Raw genomic sequence first — 21,203 nt, 5'->3', positions numbered from 1 at the left:
TATATGGACATATGAATGATTAAACTGGCTACAAAAAAAAAGTTTAATAAGATAAAGATATAATAGTTGGATCTTTGCTATGCCAAAAGGCCAAAAATGCATGCCCCAATTCTCTATACCTCATTTGTTGGGGAAATGATAAATGTTTTGCTCATGAAAATGTCGAAAACTTTGAGATATGTAATTATAATCTAAGATTGAATAAGAAAATATAGATAATGAATATAAACTATGTACAATATTGACTTTTTCAGTTACGAATAATTTTTACTTGATGCACTCACGCTGCTCTTACCAAATATGAATTTATAAATAAGTCAAGTTTTAGTTTACACAACACAGAAAGTTTTTAACATTTTATGACTTCCATATTTTATATTGCTTCATATATTCAAAAGCATGAATACAATCCTTCAATCAGTTTTTCGTCAGATTCACTACCAATATAAAAGTTAAAACATAGTAAAAATCCTTGTAATATTATGATCCTAACATTAAATAAAAGACTATCTATGTATATTTCACAATTGTTAAAACATATCATGTTCAAAAAAAATAATCATCATTGTAGGATATAAAAAGTGAATAAAATTGGAGGGGAAATGTAAAAAGGGTAAAATTACAATTAATATAGAAATATACAGAATAGTGTATGTGATGGTTACTTACCTAATTTAAGTTTTTTGATGGCTATGCATGCAAATTCTCCATTAAAAAGGAAAAAAAAAATTACATTTTTATTTTATCTTTCAGAGTTTTAAAAAAAAACATATTTCTCAATTGGTAACTTAAAAAAAAAGTTTTTACAAAATAAATTCAAATAAACAGATAAAGAAAACTGTCTTCTAAATCTATATTAAAAACAAGATAATTTTGTGAAAACAACCATATCTTTTTATTTTATTTTCTAAACTAGTGATAAACAGCGATACGCCATTACATAATATATTTTCATTATGAAACATAGATAGTATGTATATAATGTTTTGCCACATTACACACATATCAAAAAAAAAATTAAAAAAAGAGAAATCACTGAAAATATAAATTCAAATAAAGTTAATTTAATTACTGATTAAAAATAGTAAAATCACAATTTATTGCATAATTTTTGATAAAATTAAAATTACTTAAATATTGTGACACAACAAAAAATTACCTAAAATATTATCTCTATTGAAATGGAGGAAATACTAAAGTCTATTCTTCACAGTAATGCTCGATTTTTTATTTTATTTTCTTTTGTCGACACGGACGCTTGAGTTGTTAGTCGGCTTTTGCTGTTTGCGAGGGCAAGTGGGCGGCCTTGATCAGGTCTTTCACATGTGTCATTATTCTACAAACAATGATTGATTCTACTGGAAAATCGCACGTTCTGCTGTTCAGACAGAGATTTTATTTCAGAGGCTAAAGGAGTTTTACAAGTATTTGTTTTTTTGTAAGTCCTAAATCTTATGTCAGTAGTAGGCTTTGATTGTATTGTACTTTTAGAGTAAATATTTACTCTAAATTTACATTTATTCTATGTTCAGCCAAAAACATACCAATCAGGTTAACTACTAACTTTTACCTTTTCAGTTAGTCACTATGCATTCAGAGTAAAATACTCTCTAATTTTTACTCTAGAACTTATAAAAGAAAATATGATTTGGGCTGGATTTTATTTTCTCTCCACTTTCTACCTTTTTTATATTACTCTATTTTCCACCATTTCATTTATCTATTTTACTCTCACTTTTACCATTCACTCTGGTAGTATCTTGGTTTTTGGTCAACGCACTCTCAACTCATAATAAAACAGTTTTGGAGTGTTTTTTTTTCTCTTTTTGAAAATTCACTTTTGGAGTGTTGCATGTTTTTAATGATTACAAAAATATAAAAATTAATAAATGTATTATTCTAATTTTATTTTATTGAAAACTAGAATACTAGGTTTATAATTTTTATATATATATAAAATCAAATTTTACATATTCAGATTTAAAAAGTAATCTTCCAAAGAAGTTTACATCCAAACCAGAAAAATCAACCTTTTACACTACCACCATTAGACCATTACATTTAATTCAATACTAGATTTTTATCCGCATTTTAAAAAAGCGGAATATTTTATGATGAAATTTTTTATCAACAATGTTACTATGTTTTGTTAGTTAGTAAGAATTTTTTTTATTTAAAACATTTATGCATTTAAATCATCGCTTTTAAACCTAAAATCCAGTGATCTGATATGTAACCCAGTTTGGATTTTAAAAAATATCCATTATTCAAAAACTCAATAAAATTAGCAAAAAATTGTTAAAATCTGAAGCTAACCGGTTGAACCGATAGATAACCAATATGAACTCAATATTGTAATAATTAGGTTCATATGAATATAATTATATGAAAATTAAAATAATATCACTGATTAAATAGATTTCATTATTAAGATATGCTCTGTAATGCATATATCATGTTTTGTTATGTAGTTTAGATGGATATACAGTATTGTGTTTTCAAAATATTTCTATAATTAGATAACGAAATTCAATGGCACAAATTTTAATTTAGTTATAATAAAAATTTAAATAAGGAAATGACATGAGAATGACATGCCAATGTAAATAATTTAAAATGCAAGAGCATAATTCTAATAGGGATTCTGATTTTACGGATTAAATAAAAGTTAAATGAATGGATTATGAACATTTTTAGTTTGTAATTTCATTTTTCTTTTGTTTCGTTTCTTTTGAAATCTTTGTGTTATCAGGTCGTTTTATCGAACCTTCATGCTACATTTAAAGGAAAGCATCATATAATAATTTTAAATTTGTGGTAGTGAATTTGCCGAATATATGGTTTTAAAAGCATCTAAAAGCAAAAGTCTTAACAAACCATTTATCCTCTCTTGACCTTTTTTTTTTTAGCACCATCCTCGCTTGACCTAATACATTGAACAGAAGGCATACTATAAATATATATAATATCAGTTAGTGAGGAGCAGTATATGTTGCAAAATCTGCTAAGAACGTGCATAACCCAATGAAATTTATATGGAAAGCGAACTAATCAGTGCTCTCCACGAGGGCATTGTGAATTAGTTTTAGAAAGACGATTTGTTGGCCACTGAAAAAATATTTTGAATACACTTTTTGTGAGTAATTTGTAAAAGACTTTTCTAATTTTTGTCCACTCATTCATTAACAAAAGCGTACACTGTGCCGAGTCCTCATTTTTATAGATCCCCTAAAACAAAAAACTAAATACATTATATATACTATTTTTTATAATCATATAAGATTCACATTGGATTTGTTATTTATTAACTTAAACTAAGTTTAGAGGGTTAAATAACATAACAACCAGATGTTTTGCCCGCACATGCTGACATAATCATCTTACGAATACTTATTAATTTATGTCTTATTAATCTTAAAATTCGCATAATAAAATTTTAATTGGTGACCATGTTGAAGGAAAAAATTAATGGTGAATTCTTTGTTCCTAAAAAAATTATACTAGTTATGGTTGAAACTTTAGTCAAATTATTGAAAAATATATTCTATTTTTTCCTCTAAATTCCCTATGAAAGAATGAATTTAAAAGGAAAAATTTTTCTATGCAATTTTGATAAGGAACAATTTGAACAAAATTCATTTTTATTTTATTTTTTCAATTGCTCGAATGAAATTTTATTTTTCATTTTGTTCATATTTTCCGTTCTTCTAGTGGTCACCAACTGAAGCCATAGTGTTTCACGGATTAAACTTAAACTGGTTTTAAGTAAAAGCAATTAAAAGAAAATTTATTTTAAACTCAGTCATAAATTAAGCTATTATTTATGATTTCAAATAGTTAAATCAAACATCAAATTATTAATATATGTCAAAAAACGTTCATCAAAGTAAGTATTTATTATTGTGTTAAAATGTTTTAAAACACTCATATATTAAAAATAGTTAGAAAATATTTTTATATGAATATTGTTGTTTGAATAATATTTAATTATAAATGGTTTTATATCTTAATTTTTTTAACTTTGTAATAAAAAATAGTGTTTTCAGATAGCAACATAATATATACAAGTTCTCTTAATTTTTAAAATATATTTTCACAATTTAATTATATTAGTTTATAATTAATTATTTAATATAAATTTAATATTATTAAAATAAAATTCGTGTTTCATTATAAATTCATTACGGGTTTTGTGCAAATTAATAAATACTCGGTTAATAAATAATAATATATCAATTACCTATATAAAAACTTAAAACCTAATAAAATATGACAAATAAGAAAATTAACTAAATATTTAATATAACATATAAATTCAATATTATTAAATCAAAATTCGTTTTTAATTATATATAAAATTCATTACAGATATTTTTTAAAATTAATAAATTAGTGATTCAGCTAAAAACTAATAATAAATCAAAGACTTAGTTAAAACCTATAAAAACACTAAAAATAAGCAAAATTGCCTAAAAATATGGAGAACATGACAAATCAGCAAATTCACTTATCAAATAATAGTATAGATTTAGTAGTCTGATAAATAAATTAAAAACCCAATTCAAAAGATGTAGACTATTAGTTTTCTTTGTGAAAAAGTTTGTGTTTTATCAATTCGTTATCACTTCGTATTTGAAAGTATCTGTGAATTTGTTTTCTGTTTTTATTTTGTGATATAATATATTGATCTCTATTTTTTATTTTGTTTCAAGTCACACCAAATTTTCAGGGACAGTTTTTATGAAGATTTTGAAGACATTGTAATTGTACCTACCAGAATTCAGCTTCCTGAGACCATTTAAATAAGCTGGCAACGCTGAGTGTCACCTACTTGATTATAATTTAGGATCCATAGGGTGAAATGCCACTCGAACCCATAGCTAACTGCATCTCTCCGAAATGCGTTGAGGTGCAGCAGTTGACTAGACATCTAGGACCAACATGCTATGAGGTAGTGATTCCGCTTATAGGAAACAATTGGTTCATGCTAAATTATTCACATCGAAATAAAATAATGTCTTTTGATTTCACCTGTTTCAGACTTCTGTCACTCGATCCTTGTAAGGGTGGAAAATCTGTTGTTGTCTCGGTTGTGCTACTTGAGGCTCTCGGTCCAGTCCATAAGGGCCATGCAAATTTGATGTCATTCCCAAGACTTTCTCAGAGCCTCTGATAGCACAACAGAGACAGCAACGGGTTCTCCGCCCCTGCGGGGATGGACGCCTGCCAGTGTTTGAAAATCAAGGAAGTTGGTGACCTAATGACAGGCGAGCTGGCGATCGAAGCCTAGGTTAACGGCGTTGGCCTCTATGGCAGAATTAGTCGGAGGACCTGATCTCTTCGGTTACACATGATGAGTTGACGTGTTATTGTCCACGTATGGACTTCAAACCTTTATTCTACTTTTTTTTGTCTTTTTGGGTTTTATTAATCCAGTGAATTCTCTTAAGGCCCATTAATATTTTAGTGTGCGTCCACAAACCAGTATCTTCTTTATTGTATGACGCTTTTCAGTTTGCTCTGATTTCTACCGAAACAAGCAGATACAATCAAACAAATGATTTCACATTTTTTGCTTTCAAAACATGATTACATAGATAGTTCAAAACATAACTAGAAGAAACACAGTATCATTAATTTACTAGAATTAATTTTAGCATTTTAGTAACTATGTTTTTCATATTTTTGTTTTAACTACCAGTATTTTTTTCTTTTAATTTTTTTTATAGTTTTCTATGAATTTGAAATATTTTTATATATTAGTTTGCGAATATTTACTCTTATAACATAATAAATTTACTATAACTATATATTATATTTTAATTTTTATCATAAAAATCTAAAGCCAAAATATTTTCTATAATTTTTAATAAATTAATAATATAATTTTATAAATATCAATTTTATATTTATTATCATAATATGATTTTAATATTCTTATAGTTATATAAAATGTAAATATTATTAATTTATGATTTAACCATTTATTCATTTGGTAATTAACCAGTCATAAGTATCTCACAAACACATCAATTTTTAACTGATGTACCAAATCTTTTAATAATGCTTAAAACCGCAATTACCCGCATCCGCAAATGACCGCAACCGCAGCAGTTAAACCAGTCATGCGCTTAGTCATAGTCTATGGTTGGTATTTGTTCTTGCAAGAATTATAAAACGAAAGAGGATCTCTTGGTAGCCTTACACCTACTATTGTGATATATATTTTGGATTCAAAGGCTTGTATATAATGGGGTTTTTTTATGTTGCTAAAAACATGTTTTCAACCATAACCATTATACATCTTCAACTTCAAACAAGCCCTTTCTCAAAAATATATATATTCAACTTTAAACACATTATTCAAGAAAATTCAATTTCAAACGTCTCAAAATGATAAACGAAATCATATTTTCTTAAAAATAGATTACTATTCGTTATTATTATTTCTATAATGCTTCCATATATGATTAAGTAGTGAATTTCGAAGTGATAAAATGACCGTCTTTTCTTTTTATTTGTAAAAATTATTTAAACCGAGTATTTTTATAGATATAACTTTACTAATTAAGAAGATGGAATTTTTTGAATATTTAATCTATACCATTCACTAGATTTCATTTGCCATCAACCGTTGGATTAAAATCTTTTCTAATATCATCTAAGAATCTTAAATATTTAATCTATACCATTCTCTAGGTATCATATGTTACCAATTGTTGGATTATTATCCTATCCAAATATCATATAAAATATTTAATATTTAATCTACACCATTCACTAGATTTCTCATGGCATCAACCATTGGGTTAGAATCTTGTATAATCTACCCAACATATTAGATAAGAAAATATGTAAAACTGAATTGTGACCACTCATTTAAAATTTTATCCATTCATTTTCACCTATAAATAATAGTTTCCAAGTAATTAAAACATGAAGATGAATTATTACGTTGTGTGTACTTAGAAATATCTGAAGAACCAATTTGTAGTAATAATCAATCTATAGGAAAGCTATGGGAAAAAATCAAAGATAGTTACAATGAAAAAAAAGATGAGGGTTGGAAAAGGTAACAATTCTTCGGTTGAAATTATTAGTAATGGGGACATAAATAACAAAATGAAAACATTAATTTTCTCTTTTTTTTTTTTTGAAAACATGAATTTGAACAACATGAACAACAACAAAAAAAACAAAAAAAAACAAAACAACAAAAAACAACAAAAAAAAAAACAAAAACAAAACATGAATTGAAAACATTAATTTAAACAACATTAATAAGACAAAAGGAAGTTAAAGAGAAACTTTGGAGTTTTGCAGTTTGTCAGAGTAGCAGTTAAAGATAGCCAACAATGCCTCCATGTGGCTCATTGATGCCTTGGTTCATTGGAAGATATGCAGCGTGCTCTTCCATGGTTTGATTCTTCAAAGGAGCATTGTCTTGTTCTTCAAGTTGTAGCTGAGCAGGTAAACTTCTGACGGTATTGTCCTGTTGTTGTTGAGTCGTCATAGGAACAGTTGGGAGTGTGTTGTTCTGTCCATTATATTGAGCATATGGCTGAGCCGACCATGGAACATGCTGCTGCACCTCGAAGGCTTGATTCACCATAACTGGAACCTGTAAATAATGAGTTTGCCAAAGCTGCTGCTCCATTGGAGAGAGATAGGTGTCTTCTCCAAAAATCTGGTTTTGCTGTTGCGTAAGAGACAAGTTTGAGTTTTGCCTCAAAAGCTGTTGCTGAGCAGATAGCTCTCTGGGAGCTAAGAGATCATTGTTCTGTCTCAAAGACTGATTGTTTTGAGCCAAAAACAGAGCAGAAGAACCAAAATCTTGATGCTGCTCCTCCATAAGTGAGTGATAGGTGGTTGCTTGTGTTCCAAGAATATGGTTTTGCTGCTGACCTGAAGATTCTCCAAAAAACTGAGCAGAAGAACCCAAGCCTTGATGTTCATCCATGCTTCCAAAATGTTGATGTTGAGCATCCAAGTGTTGTGTCATTGGAACCATGTCTTGTCCAAAATACTGTTGAGCCAAGGATGGACTAGAATACCCATTCCACTCTTGCTCCTCATTCAAGGCTTGATTCATCATCATTGGAATCTGGAGACGATCCATCGTCTCTTGTACTAAATAATGGCATTGGTTGTCAACCAAATCTCCAAAATCTTGACCATATTCCCCCATGTCTTCATTCAGCAATGGATAGTTTGAGTCTTGTCCCATTATCCCTTGGTGTTCCGTGCCCGGATCTTGATGTGTCTCCACCGGTGGCGGTTGTGGCTGTCCGATCACTATAGGTGCGAATATTGGAGCATATTGAGCATTGTCTTTACCCGGTCTAAACTTGATTCTACAGAGAACCAATTCTTGAAAACCCGGTCTATCCAAAAGAAACTCATGCATCACCCAACCAGTCTTTATCCCATCTTTCTTTGTTTCAACATTGGCCTGGAAGCTTGCATAGTGCATAGAACCGACCCTAACTCCTTTTTTATCGATAACCTTTTTCAAACTAGATGTCTTCCATGTCCCTGACCCACCCACCTTACGGCACGGTCTCGACGAGTCAGCTTTTCTCGTCATCGCCGGAGGTTGTTTCCTCGTGACGTAGTAATACCACACGTACTTCTCATAGAAGCTAACATGTCTTACGTGTTGGAAAAGCCACGGTGCTGTCTTGTACAGAATATGATTGTCGGTTATGAGACTAGAGCGTTCCCCTCTATCGATTCGCTTGCGAAGGATGTTGACGAGGTCAGCATGTGTGGGACAGAAACATGCACGCGAGATTCTTGGTGTTTCTGAGATCAATGGGAAGAGAAAGACAAAAGAAGGGTTAGAGGGCTTTCTCAAGGAGGCAGAGAATGTGATAGTATCTCAGACACAAACCTAAATAGATAACGTTTAACATGATGTCCTATAAATAAAGCACGTGTTTGACCAAATAAATAAAATAAATAAAGCACGTGTAACACAATATCCAATCATAAGTTTGGCCCAAACTTAATAGCTGGGCCGGATCAGGCCGATGAAACAATGGCTTTGGTATCCAAAATTTTTGATATTCTTTTACATAGTAATAGACCTTTAAATTATATATATATTTTTTAAACCAACCTTCTTAAAAATGTTTAAAACTCCTAAAATCTCAGATCCCCTGCTTAATAGATAATACAATTAATTATGCTATTTCCAATACTACATTTAGATAAAACACAAATGACATGAGAAAAACTAACTTCTGGGAGAGAAATTTTTTTTTGAAGAAAAAACATATATTTCATGTTTTGCGTATAAAAAATATATTTTATCACGTAACCTAAAAATCAAATAGAAAGACAGGGATAAAAGAACATAACCAAATCATGATGATCAATTTTAATCCAAACCAAGATTTATAAAAATTGGAACAACATAATGATTACATTCTGAATTATTTGAATCGAATCCATATTATGTGAAAAAAATCAATGTAACAATATTATAAATTAATTTTTTTTTTAAATGCTAAAGCTATAGTATTATTTAAAAATTTTATTATGCATTTTATAACAAAATCAAACATGAACGGATTTATTATAAACCAAATCATATCCAAATACAGAATGCCAATCCCAAAAAAATATATGTATGGGGAATTATCTAAGTGAAAATGCTATAACAACAAAAAAATTACTTTAAAGAAAAAATAAATTATAATAGATCTAATGCAATATTGAAATTTGACTATTTAAAATAAAATTACGATGACATGCCAATAATGAACGATATATATATGCACATATGAAATTTATGAAAATATATTACCATTATTCATGATTTCGACAAGGATTTTCGAGGATATGAATAAAATCTTCTTTCTTCTGAAACCACCCGGTGCAAGTATTCAGTTTCTCACCTTTTAATAGGAATGCACACTTTTTTGAGCTTATATCGAATATACAGTTTTAAACCATGGCAATCATATTTATATAAACAAAAGTACGATTCAACACAATGATATCTATAAAGTTATGCCAACATAGTAAATAATAAAGAAAGTGAAATATGGTAATAAACTAAATTCAATATAGGTAAACTTATAATAGTAGTCAATGTTTCGAAGAATAAAAGAGAAACTAGATAGTCAAAATGCGTGAAAAATTAGAAACTAAATAAGTTGAAGAAAAAACCTTTGGTTGGCAACAAAATCAAGAGCGGAGAATCTCTCACATTCATCTTTCAAAGTTATGACGGCATAGTAAATAACAAAGAAAGTAAAATATGGTAATATATTAAATTCAATATAGATAAACTTATAATATTGGTCAATTTTCGAAGAATAAAAGAGAAACTAAATAGTCAACATGCGTGAAAGTTTAGAAAGTAAATAAGTTGAAGAAAAAACTTCGGTTGGCAAAAGAAAACAAAAGCAAAGAATCTCTCTCAATTCTTTTCCACATTCATTCAAAGAGAGAAAGATATTAATTGTTCATTTTTACTATAAATTTTTTTGATGTAATCAGAATTTGATTCCATTTCGACAGACTTCGTCTTTGCACAGACCGATTTTGCCTTCTAGTGATATTTGAAGTATATTATGTTTAGGTTTCTTATCTTTTCATTTCCATTATATTTTCATCATCTCTTTTATTTTTATTTGTTATATGATCTCATTCTATTGATGATGGATGTTTTGTCTCTTTCTTCTTAGGAGAGTTCATAGCTCTCTACTCATTTGAGAGATCTATGATATGTTAATGTTAAGGCGAAGTGTCTCTTTTGAAATTAAGAAATAAAATGTTATTGTTTCTTTGTTTTGTCCAGATTAGATGCAGAATCCTTACAAGTTCTTTTCATTGGTTTAATTCTTGGTGGTTTGATGAAGTTCATGTTAGTGTAATGGTGATTTCATAAAGGAAAATGTGTACAGCTGTGGAAAGAACTCGGATTAATCCGTTTCTAAAATTTAATTAAGGGAAAGCTAAAGCATGGTTGCAAAAACTAGGAGCGGAGTTGGCTTCAAAATGCTGGAGTTTTGCGTTGGTGGTAGAAGAAAGCGGTAGCAATCGGATGATGGTGATGAAGAAATGACAGATTAAACATGGTTCTTTTTTAACATTAGTTAATTATGCTATTACAGAAATATTACATAGACGATTTTACAACCAAAAATTCTTACTGTCTTATTAGTAATCACGTATGACTGTATAACTTTAAACGTCTTACAAGATCTACGTTTACGTCTGACGGTACTCCTTGCATTATGATGAAAATTTCATGTAAGCATTTGCTTTATTAATCTGCATATTTCACATTCTTAAGGACCTGAAATTTAAACCTGCTAATGTAGAATATTAATGAACTATTAGTTAAATTACTGGATTTAGAGTGCATTCACGATTAAACATGATTATTGATGACTGATGATGAACCATTAAACATTGAAACCATGTCTTACCCATGTATTGATGAACTGAGAATGAACCATAATACTCATTTCACTCTTAATTCAATGCTTTCACTATCATTAGAACCTTCTGAGGATCGCGCCATCTTTTGTCTTAAATATAGACTTTTAGTTTCATATTCTTTTTTTTAATTATGTTAAATTTTTATATATTTTTGTTAAATAATAATAAATATATATTATAATAGAAGAGTTTTGCTCTTTCCTAAAGGTGTCCATGTCATCAATCCCCTCTTTATTGTGGGTCCTACACTGTATCTAACAAACCGTCCATCCAAATCCTCGACTTTATGTCTTCCTCTTCCTCCCGTCGGCCGATGCGGTGTATTCTCTTTAACAGTTCATATTCAGAGGCGTTGGAATCTATGTTCTTCTTCCCTAAATGTAAGGTAATTGCTTCTCTCATTCAATAATTCCTCTCCTCCCTCCCAATTATGTTTGCAATCATTACGTCTGCATCTCAAACGTTTCATAACTGACGCAAAAACCAATATAAATAGTTGAAACTACATAAAACCACATTTCATTCACTGATATTAAAATTCTCCTGCTTAAAACTCTCAATCCCAGCGGCGGTTCACTATGTCATGATCTTCATCTTCCCCGGTCGTTAGTCTCTGGAGATAGTTGGTCGTCTTCTCTGCTATTAGAATTCACGTAATATCAAAGGACAGTCAATTCATGGGTATCACAAAACATTTTGATAAGAAGGTAACACCATTTTCTTCCAAACACCATTTCTTTTCTACACCAACAATCCATTGAAATTTTAAATAAATTGTGACTAAAAGCATCTCCCTTCTTTACATAGCACTCTGTCGTCTATGGTTCATTGTCATACTCCACACCAAGACGAATTAGCTCACCAAAAAAGCAGCCACACCATCCACACAAACAATTAAATACTCTTTCTAAACATTGTAAGGTATGGTTTTACTTTGAAAACAAAACTGTCAACTTTTAACATAGTCTTTGCGCTGATGGTTATAAATTAACATGCCGCCTTGTTAATGTTTATGTTAAGCAGTATGTTTTTCAAATTCAGGTTACACCAAACAATTTCACTCCCAGGTACCGTACTTTGACAATATCTGCAAACACTAAAGAAAGCATCCCTGAAAACTGTGTCAGAGATAGGGAAGATTAAGTTATTTTATAGCAAACCCCCATGTAAAAAAACTAACCTGACAATCCTTATTTCAGGGTGAAAGCAGCAATAGAACTCCAAATTAAAGACAATATTCAACATTTTTCCCAAAAAAAACAAGCTAGAGAGATTACCCATACACAAAAAAAGAAGCAAGAGACAAATTTTAAAGTTCACCAACTTATAAGGTCAACCATGGAGATCACTCTGCAGCCGTCACGAAGATGGAACTACCAATATCTCCGACTGTTGTTTATGAAGAGAAAAGTCGCAAATACTCATGTGAGTTGTCTTCACATGGCCAATAGTCCGGTTTTCCACTTATTTTATGTTTTTTAACTTTATAAAACCGTCATTAAGGTTCTTCTAAGTTCCTAAGATTTTCATCTTTTCTATTGCTTCTTAATGTTTCTCCAAATATGCCTTCGCTTAGTGCAAAGTTACTTGGTTTACAATATAAAAGGTAAAGTTGACGGCCATTTTCTACATAAACAAAATCTACCGGTTTTGGTGATATACCGGTCCGATTTCCAAAACCTTGATTACAACTAAATATTCAAGACACTTGATTGTTGTAACCAAGCGACTAACTGCATATGTACAATTAACGATGACAGCACATTCTATTTCCAATGTTGATGCCCATAAGACTTATATGTTAATTACTATTGGAAAGAAATGAGAAACTTAACTAAATTGATATGGGGAAAGTATGCTTGATGTTATGAGAAATGAATAAAAATGACGGTAAAGGTTAATCGTGATACGAGACCAATTAGGTAAACAAATAGAAACTCGAATTATAGTAGAATAATGTCAAAATAAAACTTTATAGATTATGTACTCGCTGAAATATAAGCCTTATGGGCATCGACATTGAAAGACCAATTAGTAATTAACATATAAGCTTTATGGGCATCGACATTGGAAATAGAATGTGTTGTCACCGTTAATTGTACATATGCAATGTCGATGTCCATAAGGCTTATATGTTAATTACTATAGGAAAGAAATGATCGATAAGTTTTTGACTTCAAATCTTTCAAATAAAGGTTTATAGATTATGTACTCGCTGAAATATTGTTCCCGACCTGAATTTACTATATTTGGTGTGGGGGGAGGAGAAATGCTAGGCGTTATTAAACAAGCATAGACGACGATAGATCAAATGCACACAGTCATTGATAAGGCTATGAAGAACATAATTTTATCACTTAAGTATAAGCCTAAGCACAAACACGCGGGTTTACGTGGAAGATGGTTACAACATACAATGTTCTATGTTTGATTGCTTTGTAAATGTTTTTTTTTTCTGATAAATCAATAGATTGAAATTTTATATAGAAAATGTTTGGCTAAATACAAAACAGACCTATATGTAAAAAATGATAATTATCTCAAATAACTATTTCTAAGTTTTTGTCACAAATAATTTTTTAATTTTTTTAATTTTTTAATTTTTAGTTTTTTTTTAATTTTTTTTTAATTTTTTTTTAATTTGAAATCGTATCTTCAAAACTCCACCGTTTAACTATAAATCATAATTTATTTTAATTATTTCTTTTTAATAATTATTTTTATGAAAATAAACTAAAAAGTTTCTAGAAAATTTATCCATAAAAAATGTAGACTCCAAATAAATCTCTGCGTGGTACTCCCTCCCTCGAATTAAAACACACAGGGATAAGAGGCGTCGCACCAATAAACCCTGAGAAGAAGATGGAAGGCTCCGTCAAAGAATCAGGGTAACCTAATTCTTCATTCGTCTTACGTCTACCTTTGATTCAGTCTAATCCTGTTCCTGTGTCTGAAGATTTCGATTTTTATCTGGTTCGAATTGTAGTTACTACGAAGGCGAACGTCTAACTCATCTTCTCGCCTTAGTTCAAAGGTAACAACTCTAAACCCTAAAAGCATAAGAACATCGCTAATCTCTCCTTCGTCTTCCGAACTTGAAGAGGAATTGAGACGTCCAAGCCTTCGAATGTGAACTCATTGCCCGAGAAGCTATGGCTCAAGGTTACTTACTAGACTCTTACTTATGTTTTAGTTTCTTTCTCTCTCTGAAGATCAGTTTTGATTAAATCAGAAACAAATAGCGATTGGGATCAACGAAGTGACGCGTGTTCTGGAGAGGATGAAACCAAACCCTACCGACACTAGACAACCTCCTGTTCAACTTCAGGTTACACCCTAACAACTCTCATAACTAGTTTGGGTTGTGTAAAGAAAAAGCCTTTTAGGAAGAGTTTTGTTTCCATCACAGGTAGTGATAGTAGTAACAGATTGTAAACCGAGGATGCTAACCAAACATATACCCAACTTAGCTGCTTCACGGAACGTCCCTGTTCTCTATATCAGAGACCACAAACGAGCCTCCCTCAGATTAGGGGAATTGGTTAAGCTCAAGACAGCTCTAGCTATTGGGGTCAAGGCCAGAGGAAACGATCTCAACCTATCACTACAACAGATTCTTACAAGAGATGATACTTCTTGATCTGGTTTTTGTTGTCTTTTTCTCTGTGTTTGTTATTTACATTATACATAAGGTTGACAAACAAATTTATAGATCCACAGTTTTGGTCCATGTATCCAAAAAAGATTTGCTATTGTTTTACCACTCTTAGGCACTAGCAACTGACGATGGCTCATCTGCGACACCGACTTGATTAGGCTTATCCACTTGTTTGCTTGGTTTCCCATTCTGAGACTTCTTGTCTTGATCCTTCTTCACCATCACTGGTTGAAACTGTTTAAAAAAAAAAGCGAAGGTGTGAATGTTTTGTGTAAAAAGTAGAGATTTTGAGTTAATCAAGAACCTGATAAATGGAGTATATGACGTTTCTTCTTATTTGAGCCATCATTTCCAGAAATAGATTGTATCCTTCAAGCTTATACTCAATGAGCGGATCACGTTGCGCATATCCTCTAAGCCCAACAGCTTGTTGCACGAACTTGAGTGCTTGAAGGTGTTCTTTCCATAACCGGTCTATATTGCTCAAGATTAAGAAACGTTCAGCATCTTTCATTAGCCCTGGTGCTTCTTTCTCCACTATTTCCTGATCATCGAAAACAAAAGCTTAATCAACCAAAAACAACAAAGCTTCTGGTGAGAAAAGTTTTAGAATCATATAAAACTTACTCTTTTCTGCAAGTATGCATCTCGGCCACGGGCACGGAGATAATCTTGCAATCCCTCGTAACTTGATCCTTGGCTTTTCAGCAAATCCGGAGTGAGATCATTCAACAGATAACAGTACCTGATAGAGATTGGAATGAGTGAGTGTATGTGAAAGAAGTGTTTTCTCTTCTCTTAAGAGAAATATAACTCTTACTGCTGAACTTTGGCGATGAGCTTTTCAAGATCCCAGCTTTCTTTTGGAGTATCCGGGCCAATATTTGCCTATTAAGTGGTAAAACAGAGTTAAGACTGTCGTTATAGAGATAGACTCAGGGAATAAGCTATTTTTTGAACACTGTTTTTAACTTACCTCTAGAATGTCATCCATTGTTAACTCAGCATACTCAATAATCAGAGGCTCAAGGCTGTCTGACACAAGAGCGCGCCTCCTCTCTGTGTAAACACGATCTCTTTGGCTATTGAGAACCTCATCAAATTCGAACAGTTGCTTCCTGATGTCAAAGAAGTAATTCTCCACTTTTCTCTGAGCTTCATCTAGAGCTTTAGTAAGCATCTTGGATTCGATTGGTAAGTCTTCAACTCTGAATGCTCTCATCATACCCTAAAGAGTTGAATGGCAACAACATTTAGGCGAATCTTCTCAAGAAGAATGTAGTAATAGAAGATATAAACAGTCACCTGGATCCGATCTCCCCCGAAAATGCGGAATATGTTATCTTCAAGACTAAGGAAGAACCGGGAACTTCCAGGATCCCCTTGGCGGCCACTTCGCCCACGCAGCTGATTGTCAATACGGCGTGATTCATGCCTCTCCGTCCCAACCACGTGGAGTCCACCGGCTTCCACAACCTGTAGCAATTCAAGACAAAAGGTGACCAACAACAGATACTTAACGGAGATTCACATACTGATCTGATGTAACAGAACCAACCTTTTTCCTTTCTTCATCTGTGAAGCCCTTATATTCTTTTGCTATCTCAAGAAATGCGTTCCTTAGTTTACCAATGACTTCATCCTGAACTGGACCCTGTGGAGAAAGAGCAAAGATCGATGACTAAGATAGTTCTATTTTGACATAACAAGATAAAGTTTATTAGTTTTTTCACCTTTTCACAAGAATAAGATAGACGTTCTTCTGCTTCAAGCTCAGTTAACGATTTCTGGCCCCAAGCCTCTACAGCTGATTGTACAGCTTCCTCAGCTAGCTTCACTCTCTCATTTGACAATTTGCATGGAAATAACTTCTCATTCACCTGCAAAGTAAAAGCAAGTGTAAGTAATAACCATTAGAATCCCATGCTATAAACCAAAACAAGAGACGCTGAAAAGGGTCAAACCTTCCACGTCCTCTTGGGAGGGGCCTTCTTCACAGATACGAAAACACCATCAGTAGGCTTCACCACTCTGTAGTAAACAGTCAAAATGTAATAAAACCTTAGTTAAAAAGAAACAATGTACAATCTACATAACCTAGAGCAGTTATACCAAGGGTGCATAAAGGATCACGCTCACAGTACTATTGATCATAATTGGCATATTAGAATGCTACATGCATAATAATACCTGGGCATAAGTATCTCACGGAGCTTCAAACGTGCCATAAACTCTGCGTTTCCACCGAGAATAATGTCTGTCCCACGCCCAGCCATATTTGTGGCAATTGTTACAGCCCCAAAACGACCACTTTGTGCTACAATTTCAGCTTCTCTCTCCACATTCTCTGGTTTTGCATTGAGGACCTATTTGTTCAACATACATATAACATCATCCGTCAGTTTTCTAGTACAGTGAATATCATTTGTTTCAATTTTGCAAACTGGCTTTTAGATGCCATAGATTTTTTTGGGGACTAAATACTAAGGGAGTATAAATTTTGGATTTATTTCTGCATAGATACACCAAAATAAGATTTCTCAAAATGACATGGAGGCCTTACCTCGTGAGTTATTCCAGCTTCCTGCAATAGTTGAGAAAGCTCGTCACTCTGCTCAACGCTGGTTGTACCAACCAGCACAGCTCTACCAGTCTTATGCATTCTAGAAATTTCCACCACCACTGCCCGCCATTTGCCATTAACTGCCTTGAAAACCACATCTGACTCATCCTGCAAGTGATTTAACAAGGAAAGATGAAACCTTTTTGGTTTAGAAAAGACAAAACACCAAAGTTACTCATACATTTTTGAGGTGCAAGTTCAGAAAATAAGATACAATACAAACCTTTCTTATCATGGGCTTATTTGTGGGTACAATTGTAGTTTTCAGCTTGTATATGCTCTCAAATTCTGCACTCTCGGTTGATGCAGTACCAGTCATCCCGCAAAGTTTCGGGAACTACACCACAACAGAAACTAAGCATTAAGATCTCGAAGTAACTTTATTCAAAATGTTGAAAGTAGAGCATTACCGACCTGGAGAAAGAAATTTTGATAACTAATGGATGCCAGTGTAATAGATTCATTCTGAATTGGCAAGCCTTCTTTTGCTTCAACTGCTTGATGTAGTCCGTCACTCCAACGTCTTCCCTGCAGAAGACGCAACTTGTTCAGTGGGTTACTACTACTACGTAATGTTTAATTAGAAAATGATATACACAAGTACCTGCATCACACGACCAGTAAACTCATCCACGATAAGAACCTCCTTTGTTCGGATGATATAGTTCACATCTCTGAGAAACAGTTCTTTTGCCTTAATGGCATTAAGAAGATATGACGCCCATTGTTCACGAGGATCATACAAATCTTTCACGTCCAGGATTTCTTCTGCATCTTCGTAACCTTGTTCCGTTAGTAAAACAGTCTTTTGCTTTTCATCAACCTGCAACACCAAAAAAGCTCAGTGAGCAGTTAGAATTAGGAAGATGAATGGATTCAAACAATACAAGAATTAACTGAAAGAGTCTTACAGTGTAATGTATATCCCGCTCAAAGGCTGAAGCAATTTTGGCAGCTTTGTAGTATTGCTCACTAGGTTTCTCTGCAGGGCCAGAGATAATGAGAGGAGTTCTTGCCTCATCAATAAGTATGGAATCAACTTCATCAATTACACAATAATTGAAATCCCTCAAGACGAGCTCCTCCACACTCTGTACATTCAGTAACTAACAACTCAGCAAAGGCATTCAAACAAAAACTCGTAACATCCAGAAACAAAAGAGAGAACAAAGCAAGAATTACTTTCCGTGGCAAGATTGTCTCTCAGATAGTCGAATCCAAGCTCACTGTTGGTGACATAAGTGATGTCGCATAAATAATTTTCCTTTCTTTGTTCAGGTGTCATATTCTCTGCCATAGTAACAAGTTAGTTTTTTTCCTATTAGTAGAGATACACAAGTGAGTTCAGAGGAAGAGACATACGTTGGATCAGACCAACCTTCAATCCAAGAAAGCGAGGAACTTGACCAACCCATTCACAATCTCTACGAGCAAGATAATCATTGACAGTAACCACATGAACACCTTTCCCACTTAACGCATTCAAGTAAGCAGGTAAAATGGCTACAAGAGTTTTCCCTTCACCAGTTCTCATCTCAGCTATCTCTCCTTTATGGAGGACCATACCACCTGCAATCAAACCAAACGTAGAGTTGAATGTGCTATAACAGATGCGAGTAAATACTTAATAAACACGATAAATAAATCCAAAGTGGGTGTATTATAGGAGGCCATTTCAGATTTCAAAATACAAATAGGGATGGATATATATAAGAGAATCCCGCATCCTAAAATCTTCTCGGTTTCAAGACTCGCGCAATACATGAGACTAAACAGAATACGGTGGCGCCAATATAAGACCATCTCCAATGTATTTTGCTATTTTTTCTTCTAAAATAGAGATCTCTATTAGAGTTGGATCCATTGTATTCTCCTAAAACAGCATTGGTCTAAATATAGTGTAAAAAATAGAGATTGCTATTTCTTCCCCAAATCAGTTGTATTCTTGGAGGCGATTTCAGTTTCCTTAGTACAAATAGAGATATACTTATAATAGTATCCCGCGGTTTTATATAAGAGTGACACTATATCGACTGAGCTGGGGCGTCTTTGCCCCCCGACCTCAGACCAGGGTGACGTTGTTCCCCTAGACCCCTAACTGGGTGACAGGGCAGTAAAATCTCCGTGCTGACTAATGCTACTAACGTTCAGAACAAATTCAAGGCATATCAAAAGACTCAATGGAAAGTAAACAGTGACAGTCCACAGAGATTGCGTTTACCTATCAGTTGCACATCGAAAGGTCTGAGTCCAAGAACTCTCTTGGAAGCTTCTCTCACAACAGCATACGCCTCCTGCAAAATTAGATTTAATCAAACCAATTTGGCATCAAATCACAAAACTGAAACGAAGGATTTTTGGCAAAGTTACAGGTAGAAGTGAATCCATGGATTCTCCTTGTTGAGCTCGTTGCTTCAACGCATCGGTCCTCCCTCGCAAATCCGAATCCGAAAGAGACGAAATCTCCGTCTCCAAGCGGTTAACGGAGGCCACGACTGATGCGTACTGTTGCCTCGTGGACTCTCCGTTATCAGAAGTCTTGAAAATCCCGCTGAGAAGACCGCCTAACGAAGCGTTTACACTCGTGCTCCTCCTCCGAATCCGAAGAGAGTACCTCCTACTACTACATCCTGATACACCTAGCTTGATTCCGTTTCCCAGGAACGGGGAAGAGCTCAGAGGACGATTATGGCGGAGGAATTTTCGATCAGCGATCGTGGAGTGAGAAGGTGTAGGGGAGATCGAAGGGCGGTGGTTTAGTAATTGAGAGTCGCAGAGTGGAGACACCATATTGCGACGGCGAGCCGGGAGAATTGCCGGCGGGGGTCCACAATAGTCCGGCTAGGATACAGAATTTTGGTTTACGGGCTTCGTGTGTTCGTCGAGTGAAGAGCACGAGAGAGAAAGAACTGAGAGGTTGAGGATAAGGTGCCTGAAATTACATTTGTACCCCCAAACCCGATTCCTGATGGATAACCTTCTGTTTGCCACGTCATCGAGCTTCTATCATCCTTTCTAGCTGCTACGTACGCATAAATTTCATGCCCGTATTTTACGAAAATTTGTCATTTTACATCAATTAAGTCAAAATTTTGTCAAAACAATTATTGATACATACATATTACTTTGTTTTTTCTTTTTTTTTTCTAACACACATAGATTTTACTTTGTTTCTCTCATTTTCTATGTTTGAAAGAATTTATGAAAATATATTTGTTTCTCCAATTTTGATGATAAAAAACTTAAAACAAAAAAAATCTTTTTTATTTACTTTTTCAGTGAATTTTAAGTTTTTGTTTATGCAAAAATATTGCTAATAGGCTATAGATAGACTATTACTCTACTAGAATTATAAAATGCGATCAACCCAGAGGATAGGTTTCAAATTTACTCGAGCAGAATGCTCACCTTGTTTACTGATCAGAAACTGTATAAACTAAAACCAAATATACTAGTAGCGAGTGT

The 21,203-nt window shown here is 33.0% G+C and overlaps 2 protein-coding genes and 1 long non-coding RNA gene across 3 annotated transcripts; 2 read left to right on the top strand and 1 right to left on the bottom strand.

The window, feature by feature from the left end:
• The first annotated feature begins 9,269 nt into the window (after window positions 1-9,269).
• Window positions 9,270-13,081, top strand: LOC106386180. The gene is made up of 5 exons (XR_001277426.3): window positions 9,270-11,842; window positions 12,024-12,164; window positions 12,265-12,378; window positions 12,499-12,524; window positions 12,657-13,081. It is a non-coding gene; the product is annotated as an uncharacterized LOC106386180 (long non-coding RNA).
• A 1,136-nt stretch (window positions 13,082-14,217) lies between these two features.
• LOC111204486 (ribonuclease P protein subunit p38-like) lies at window positions 14,218-15,209 on the top strand. The gene is made up of 5 exons (XM_022699364.2): window positions 14,218-14,345; window positions 14,444-14,491; window positions 14,559-14,619; window positions 14,690-14,785; window positions 14,867-15,209. Exons 1-5 carry the CDS (start codon window positions 14,320-14,322, stop codon window positions 15,095-15,097), a joined length of 462 nt encoding a protein of 153 aa, XP_022555085.1. The 5' UTR covers window positions 14,218-14,319; the 3' UTR covers window positions 15,098-15,209.
• LOC106388784 (protein translocase subunit SECA1, chloroplastic-like) lies at window positions 15,072-20,658 on the bottom strand. The gene is made up of 19 exons (XM_013828929.3): window positions 20,109-20,658; window positions 19,960-20,032; window positions 19,101-19,307; window positions 18,925-19,028; window positions 18,650-18,829; window positions 18,343-18,561; window positions 18,153-18,266; window positions 17,962-18,075; window positions 17,679-17,846; window positions 17,306-17,481; window positions 17,080-17,146; window positions 16,849-16,995; window positions 16,674-16,769; window positions 16,421-16,591; window positions 16,092-16,343; window positions 15,936-16,003; window positions 15,743-15,860; window positions 15,420-15,659; window positions 15,072-15,349 (listed from the first exon to the last, which is right to left on the bottom strand). The coding sequence occupies exons 1-19, from the start codon at window positions 20,526-20,528 to the stop codon at window positions 15,224-15,226; spliced, it is 3,060 nt and encodes a 1,019-aa protein (XP_013684383.1). The 5' UTR covers window positions 20,529-20,658; the 3' UTR covers window positions 15,072-15,223.
• Window positions 20,659-21,203: the final 545 nt, after the last annotated feature.

The sequence above is a fragment of the Brassica napus genome, chromosome C3 (genome assembly GCF_020379485.1).
Source record: "Brassica napus cultivar Da-Ae chromosome C3, Da-Ae, whole genome shotgun sequence".
In the NCBI taxonomy this organism is placed as follows: Eukaryota; Viridiplantae; Streptophyta; class Magnoliopsida; order Brassicales; family Brassicaceae; genus Brassica; species Brassica napus.
The sequence above is the reverse complement of the archived record's forward strand: the minus strand, read 5'-3'. Positions and strand labels throughout refer to the sequence as shown.

Bases quoted from the DNA above. Each gene is read 5' to 3' on its own strand.
- LOC111204486 (XM_022699364.2), top strand. From the start codon at position 14,320: ATGGAAGGCTCCGTCAAAGAATCAGG. The intron at 14,346-14,443 runs GTAACCTAATTC...TTCGAATTGTAG, and splicing joins GGCTCCGTCAAAGAATCAGG to TTACTACGAAGGCGAACGTC. The intron at 14,620-14,689 runs GTTACTTACTAG...TGATTAAATCAG, and splicing joins CCGAGAAGCTATGGCTCAAG to AAACAAATAGCGATTGGGAT.
- LOC106388784 (XM_013828929.3), bottom strand. From the start codon at position 20,528: ATGGTGTCTCCACTCTGCGACTCTCAATTACTAAACCACCGCCCTTCG. The intron at 16,996-17,079 runs GTTTGACCCTTT...TTTACTTTGCAG, and splicing joins CTCCCAAGAGGACGTGGAAG to GTGAATGAGAAGTTATTTCC. The intron at 16,770-16,848 runs GTGAAAAAACTA...CTTTCTCCACAG, and splicing joins TATCTTATTCTTGTGAAAAG to GGTCCAGTTCAGGATGAAGT.